Here is an 8,349-nt window from a genome sequence, read left to right as displayed (position 1 = left end):
CTGGTTCCCAGGCTCCTTGCCAGTAGCAGGGTGTGATGTAATAGCCTTTCACGCTGAACAAGTTAACAGCCCTTTTTTTTGAATTTACTACATTTTGGCTAAGAAACAGCATGAATAGCCTTGCAGGGAAGTGCTACTGTTTAACAAGCAGGTAGCTGCAGAAACAATCTTATTTCCCTCTCTGTAGCTAGGACTGGAAGAAAGTCCCAGCTGTACATTACGTCTCTCCTTTTCCATATGCTGGAGCAGCAAGAACTGTGTAAAATTAATACAGACCGGACTCTTTCAGTCCCTCCTGAGTGCTATATCTGCAGTCTTAACAGGACTTGCTCATACAAGCTTAGAGTAAGTCTCAGACTACCTTTTGGCTGAGATGCCCTCTTTTTAAGAACGTTCTGGGAAATCACTTGGCTCAGAAGTTATTTGGAGAACAGTGGTTAACTACACAATCGTATGGAAAGGGCCATTTGTAAGTATGATCTGGCTTTGTCACTTCTTCTGAGCAGAGGAAGACCCAACCCTGTTTTTCACCAAAAGAGAACTCAAAGGCAACTCCTCAGTTTGGAGTTAGCATCTTCTTTCTCTGGCTTGGACTCCTCTCATGCTGGGAAAGGGGAAACCCATAAAGGCCAGGAAATGATGTACCACAAAAATGCTTGTGTTTGCAGGAGACAGGCAATACTACTGTTTTCGCAGTGACTTATGCATCAGTAGAAGAAGAAAGGATGAAATGAAAAGAATACAACCACATTAAGCTCAACATACTACATTCTACTTTAAAATACGGGCAAAGCGGAAACAGGGCAAACATGTTCATTACTGAATTTGCAACCTCTCTACATTCCTTTCACAGTTAGTAATGTCACATTAGAGAAGAGTTATCATTTACCACTTACTGCCTGAAGGTTACACAGTCCAAACAACACAAGGCCAAAGTACAGAGTCATGAACTATACTATGAAAAATCAAATTGCTCCTTCCCCATTTAATGCAGTGCACGATAATCTTTTGGTATAGCTTTGATCTCTTATCAGCTGAATTTCTCATTACAACCTTCTAACTAAACCACTACCAACAGCTACACACCCAGAGGAAAGCCTGTAAGAGCTGCTGCAACAGTGTGTCACAGCCTCATCCCATCTAGCTTTGGGCACCCAACAAGTGCCTCAGAAATGCAACACGTGGAGTCACTCCCTTTGTAGTCAGCGCAAAAGGCTGAAGATCTGATTCATCCCCTGAAAATGCCTCTCTGTGGGATACGGAGACAACTAGAGCTACTATACTCCCAACTTAAGCAGCTCAGATAGGTTTCTAAAGTTAGGTGGGATAAATCCAGACCTTAGTGATTATCACAGACATCCATTTAGCATGAGGTTAATTGCTGAGGTTTGTATACTGTGTTGAGATGATACTCACTGAAGGAGGATCTCCCTCTGTCAGGAACTGTCTCCCACTTTTTATCCCCCTCACCAGAATCTAAGGCTTAAAAATCACATCAAAACATACACTGTTCTAAGTGCTACTAAAACATGAAAGATTTTGATTACATCTGCTGGGAAATAAATATATTTATTCTTTCCTCCATGCCTTCTCTCTTACTAAACAGATTTAACCATTCTGCGCCACAGTCTCAGACATATAGAAGAGAAGTACACAATCAGCTTCAAGTGCAGTTAGTTATAAAAATGGGCTAAGATTAGTTCCAAGTCCTGATACTGCACCTTCCTATAGTTATCTGCTGTTCTGTGGGTTTTTTTTAATAATAATTCCGGGTCTGGGTTCAAGGGTTACTCTTTGCTACTGCAATATATATAGCAATCATGAATTATTTAGAATTAGTCCTGGGATCTCACATATCATCACTAGTTAAACAATGTAATAAGTAAATGAGATTTAAGTTGACAGAACCCTGTAGGTAAGAGACAACTTCTCGTTTCATAAGTCAACATAGAAGCTTCCCTGTCATTAAACTGATCATCTAACAGCATGGCCACTATGAAACCATTTATCATATAATTTATAGTGTGTTTTTAAGATACTTGGAATTGTTATGCCAAGAAATGATGATCTAAGTAAACAAGAATTTGAGTTTGCCTTTCACAGATTTGTTTATGGCATGTGCATTATGAAAATGTATTTATAAACACACAGCTCAGAATAAATGTTTGAAATACAGTACTCAAATTAAGAATGTTGGTCTACTGCTGTCATATTTGTAAAGGAATGCTAGGTAAATAACTTACAGGGATCAAAAGACACAACAGTCCTGAGTGAACACCCATCAGCTTCAGATTCATGCCCTTCTGCAGAAACTTAGCCTTTCTCTTCTCTAACAGTTTCTCCTACTAGAAGAGCATGGCAAATCTCTCTCCCTGGTTTCTGTTGAGAATTAAACATCCTCAGTTCCTCACAGATCTGTAGCTGCTGACATTTGTTCCCAAGTAAACCAAAAAACTAATGATTCACTAGCAGCCCTGCACACTCACTGTTCTCAGATATAAATGAGTACAGAGGGTACAAAACAAAGATAATCAGGCGCTATACATCCTATGTATTACTGTATCTTCTGAACAAGAAATATTTGAGTCAGACATACTGAGTTTCCATCCAGATTCTCTCCTGTACATATATACAAACACAACAGTTGATAAATATTTGCTGAGAATTCTGTTTCTTTATTCTGGCATCTTCTACTCAACTTCATATTTTCCAAATCAGCAAATAATTAAAAACAAAACAAACTTTTCAGTCTTTTAGTCAGTGGAATGTGCTAAGATTATGTTGTTTCCCCATTTCTATTCTAATAAGTACGAAAGACTCCTCTGTAGCTGCCTAACATGAATACATGCATATGCAAATACTATGGCTGATATTGACTGAAACCTACCAAAAATATTTTTGTGTCCTACAAGCCTTTGAGTTTCATAATCTATGTATCCCAAGACTACTACTTACATAGAAAGGCAGTGAGTTGGCTGGAGAAAAGTTACTGCTGGAGTTCCCTAACTATCAATATAGGATTAATTTTATTTAATACTTTAATTATTTACTTTTGCATAGCAGCAGAACAGAAAGTCTGTATTTTGTAGGGAGAGTTTGGCTTGCTTAATCTAGAAAAACAAAGGTTGGCTACAGGTACAACAGGATGTAACAAACAGTGAATGAAAATGGCTATTGATTATAAGAGCAAATGGTCACAACTTGTCCATTAAAAAAATTGGTTGAAAATCAGAGACTTCCTAACCATTACAGAAGGGGTCCCCAAAACAGGGCATGTGTTTTACTGGATGTGTGTGAAAGACTTGAAAGTAGTATGTACCTAAACACTTTCAGCATAAGAACGGCTGCTGCTACTGTGGAGGTACCTAACACAAAAGCAAAAGGGTTTTGGGATTGCTATGTTAGCATATTCAGATCCTGGAACAGCTTTCCCATGGGCAAGTGGGAGGAAACTTCCCGCTTTTAAATAAATTACTAAGAACTGGAATGAAACAGAACTTGTAGTCGTTCAACAGGGAAACAGACCTCATGAACCTTTATGTCCTTTACAGGTCTAGATTTCTAGATAGAGAAAATGTCAAAGATTTTCTATTCTGAGGAAAAAAAGTGAAGAAGAAAATCTGGGAAAGACACATGCAGGGTAGTTAACTCTGGTGACAGATCACAGTCTGCTAGTTCCATGAGGCAGGGGAACGGTAAACAGAAAGATACAGTCAATGCAAAGGAATTAACACAGAAAAGAAAGAAGGAGCAAAAAAGCAGAGGAGAAAAGAAAAGAAGAAGACCGATGCCTCTGAGGCTCAGGCTGGCCGAGGGGGAGGGGAGGAGGCACAACGGCATGCAGCGCGGATGTTGTGGTGGGGAGTATCAGAGGTTGGAGTTCATGTATTCCCAGGAACTGCTGAGTTCATGCATTCCCAGGAGCTGAAGAAACCACTCTTATGAAGTCACCTCTACTACGTGGGGGGCTGGAAAAATACCCTGGTAGTGCTGCCCTTCTTTCTCTAATCTCTGAGCTGGGGCAGGAGGTGTAATAGCAACTAGTGCCATTAGACACCAGCTGTCTCAGTCATCTCAGACTCCAGAGGCAGCTGGAACTCAGAACCCCTGCAGCTCATACTGTGAATTTCTTTTTGATGTGCTCTCCTTGGCTGCTAGTTCTCTCATCAGCTTTTCGTAAAGGAGATAAAAGACCATCCTAAATAAAATTTTATCCTTCTCTAAAGTGGCATCTCAGCAGTGTATGCTGGGATCCATACCTACTGCAAAACTTGTTTGAGAATAGTGCAAAAATGAGTTCCTATATGGGTAAATCCAAAGGGGAGCTACCACCTTTGGAGTCCTAATGCCTTGTCAGCTGAATACTGGGAAAGCTGAGACAAGTCTGAAGTAAAAGGCCCATGACATTGTTCTCATTCTGTTCCACAGTACGGACATACGTGCTCTAGCCCACCAGTTGTAATACAAGAAACAGTTAACACACAACCCTGTACATTTCCCAGTCGAAAACTGGACACATGCTTTACTTACTGGTTTTGAGGTAGCACAGGGAGCTGGTGTCATGATAGGAGGCTTGGCTGCACTTTGAGATGGAGGCAAAGAAAATCTCTGCCCTGTGTCCGGAGGTGAAGAACAGTGAATCCGTGTTTCTAGTCTCTCGGGCTCATGCTTGTAGGATTCAAGAGGAAACGTGGGCTGCTTGGTCACTTGTGTTGGGGTAGATGGAGAAGAGGAGAGGCCAGAGGCTGTAAACAAGAATAATTACCAAAGATCAGTTCAGAAGAAAAGTAGACAGAAATCTCAGCTTTACAGTGAACATGTATTTTTGCATCACAGTTCCCCAGACTAAAAGTATGTATCTCACCTCCTCATTTATGAAAGGGAATTGCTCTGCCTTGCCTTTAAAACTCTTTTAATCATTCAACTGGTTGAACAGTCTGATCCATTTAGGGAGGCCAAGTGGCAAGACAAGAGTGCTGGAGATTCGTGTTGTGTTAACCTCCTGTCTGATTGCTTATTTCTAAAAATGATCCTCAGCACTGGTATTACTTTATTGTTATAATTTTAATACTCCTGTGAGTCTCGGGATTACCTCTGTCTCATGGCAAATGGCTCAAGAGCTTTAATGGTTGCTTTTTCTTTTCTTTCATTATTTTAACAGTATCTCAGCCAACAGTTAGAATAAAATTAGGAGCAGAGGCAAAACGAAAGAGGGCATATTTCCCATGAGCCTCAGTCTGCTTTCTATAAGGCTCTTGGCAATGCCTTTATACAAACTAGAATTGTTTTCAGCAGCCCTTGAGGAGAAAGATTATTCATATCTTTTGCTGAAAATCAATATCAGCAGCAGATCATTTCTCTTGTGAGCATCCTGTGTTTATTTGACACGAGTTATCTACCCCAGCTGTATTTTTGGTTACGTTCTTAGGGCAGTTCTGAATTGTAATCAAACAGATCATTTAAGCTATATTTATTATCCATTTAAGAAACAGCAGACATCTACAACCAATTATAAAATTCAAGTTAAAACATCTGTGTTTCCTGTTATATCTATATGTACGTCAGCAAACAAAGGATGATTCTCTTATGCCAGCATAAATCAGGACAGACTTAAATGCATAAAAACTATAAGGCTGAACAGAGCTACATATTTTTAAGTGGGCTATACAATCTCTGAATTTGGTTCACTTCTTGTACTTCCAGAGATTTGTGCAGATGATCAGTTAGTCCAGAGAGGAGTCAAGTCCATCGAAAGGGAGCAGATAAGATAGCATTTAATAAGCATAAAATCCCAAGCCACCCAAAAAATTGTTTGAGAACATGATAATGCATCTTCATGATAAGTCTAGCTCATCTTCTCGGTGTGAGCTTTCAAGGCTCCACCAGAGATTTTTGCACCAGAGATTTTTTCCCATTCAAAAGCTTTGCACTGGTGTACATGGAGCCCTTACTGGTCCTTCCTTCCAACCTGGGGTAAAGTGCATTAGTACAACTCACTTTATACTCATTACCTCTCAGTGTCACATTTTACCTCACAGACAGCATTTTCAAAGAAAACTTTGTATTGATGGAAAGTAAGAATAAAACTCAGTAATAACTAAGATGCTAGACTCAGAAGACTAGAAATCCAACAACTCGGGGAGGGATCTATTACTTTAAGAAACTATCACTCCTGACATACCTGGGGAAGAGTTACCATATGGTTAAAGGAATTAAGGAGGAATTTAGGTAACTGTTCTTTAGCTATCATTCTTCATTGAAAACAACCTTTCTTGATGGCTTTTACATATGAAGAGAATTAACTTTAAGAGAATAGAATCACTCATCAAGAAACCTGCAAAATAATTAGGCTCTAAGGTGTTTTATTTGTAGTGGGTTTAGTGGTGCAGTGTAATGCGTTTATTTCTTTCAAAGAAAATCCTAACTCTCACTGAAAAATTTTAGCTTTGCTGGAATCAAAAAGGACCCCCTACTCAGTCCCTCTCTTCAGTCCTGTTCCAGAATTGCAGCTGCCCTCCAAGGACTTCCACTTCATTTCATAAAGAGACCTGCAGCTCTGCCAACCAAGAGCAATAACCACAGATCCAGCGGAGACTGGGTGTTGTAGGCAGATACAAACGTTGGCTAATGTGACATGCCACGGGGTGAGGCAAGAAGAATAACCCTGGTATTCTGAATGTCCTCAACTTCTGGTGATTCCAGTGGACTGGAGTGTTCCACATCTTGAAGGATTAAAAGGACACCTAACTTGCCTGTTCAGTTTTTGCTTACAGACAAATTTAGATAAACAGTTCTGGGGAAGATGCTCTTCTGTGTTTTTATGGATGTACAAATGTTTTCTGAGCACTCAAATTGGGGTTTGAGGTGGATGGGGGCTGTAATTGATGCGAATGAAAAACCACAAAAAGGGAGAAAAACACCATTAGACCTTAAAGTCTTGCTGCTGGGATGTGTTCACTGTCCGCTAATGTATTCAGCAAGTCTACAAAAACCGTTTCCAGTATCAACAAGCTCTGCCAAAAGCGCTATTACCAGGCATAAGGAAACCACATATTCACTGTCCTAACGAGGCTGGCCTGCCAAGTGTAGAGGACATCTATAGGACACAGGACGGTGAGGATCAAAGGAGACCAAGGAAGTAACATCTCTTACATCCTATGAAAACTATTGCCACCTCATTATAGATGTGTAACAGCACAGCCAGGATAGACAGTGTGGTTTCCATTTTATAAGAACATTCACTGTTGGTGAATCTCCTTTTCGGTGCCAGCCTTGGACACTTGTCATGAGTTTTTACGGATGAAGAGCATCTGTGACTTCAGTAACTTTCCTGGGAGCACTCAGCCTTAGAACTGACTGTTTCAAGTAGGCACTTAAAACATAAAGTACTCACCATCAGGCACACCCTAATATATTTGAGATCCAATTTTTCCATGACTCAGCTGCTGCACAGAGGTGGAGGGAAAATTATAATTATTTTGCAGGGTATTTGATTAAATTATATAATTAAGCTTTTCAATCTTTGGTATTTAAAAGCCTACCTCATAGCATTATTGTGGTATCTATGTTACTTACATTTGTACAATACTGAGATTGAAAGAATAATCCCATAGGAAATGTTATTTTTATGATTATTAAAACAAAGACTTTTGGCTGCTGTGATACAGCTCAACATCCTAAACCCTACAAAGGATTTTATAAAAGCCTGCCACATAAAAGAATGAAAATCTGTAATATATACCCAGACCAAAATCAGTTCAGGAGTAACAGAAATTTTTATTAACTTTAATCCTATTGGACTGCCACCTGAACAGGCAGCATTGGTGTAAATATATCATTATATGTATGTGCAGTAGTTGCTCTGTTCTACTACAAAAGGAGTCCATTGAAGATACAAAATACAGCTATATCCCATGGATGAAAATAGTTCATTTTGGAGAAAGTATGTATAAAACAATTAAGCAGTGAAAACTAGCCAACAATTCTAGAGTCTTCTATAATGAAGCTGAAAAAATTCAATATGTATGTAGGATTTTGGAAAACAATCTTTGAGATTGGCTGCAAAATCTACTGGTTCTGGTAACAAGATGAACTGATATGGTAAGTAATTATCTCTTATGCTAATGTTTCTTTCATCAGACAATGAAATGCATAATGAAATGTGATCTTTTCATGTTGAGAATCTAAATAGCTCTTCATTTTTCTGTAACACAAACCAAGAATTTTAGACCAAAAAATAAAAGAGAAAAAATCTAGCAGATCAGTTACTGTGTCACTGGCTAACACAAGGTTTTATCCTATGTTTTCTATTTATCGTCCCTGTCCAGTTTTAAAACAGTCCGAGAGTTT

At 39.2% G+C, this 8,349-nt stretch overlaps 1 protein-coding gene across 8 annotated transcripts in view; it reads right to left on the bottom strand.

Annotated features, from left to right (window-relative positions):
* PRKAG2 (protein kinase AMP-activated non-catalytic subunit gamma 2) overlaps positions 1-8,349 on the bottom strand; it is a 225,368-nt gene that overhangs the window by 71,348 nt on the left and 145,671 nt on the right. For all 8 annotated transcript variants that reach the window (XR_011323754.1, XR_011323755.1, XR_011323757.1 and 5 more), the window contains one exon: positions 4,531-4,745. Coding sequence is in view for 3 of the 8 variants with exons in the window: in XM_069778231.1 (XP_069634332.1) it covers positions 4,531-4,745 (215 nt within the window). In the remaining 5 variants the exon portion in view is untranslated. The remainder of the gene's footprint in view (positions 1-4,530; positions 4,746-8,349) is intronic.

This window comes from Haliaeetus albicilla, chromosome 2 (assembly GCF_947461875.1).
Source record: "Haliaeetus albicilla chromosome 2, bHalAlb1.1, whole genome shotgun sequence".
NCBI classification, from domain to species: domain Eukaryota; kingdom Metazoa; phylum Chordata; class Aves; order Accipitriformes; family Accipitridae; genus Haliaeetus; species Haliaeetus albicilla.
The sequence above is the reverse complement of the archived record's forward strand: the minus strand, read 5'-3'. Positions and strand labels throughout refer to the sequence as shown.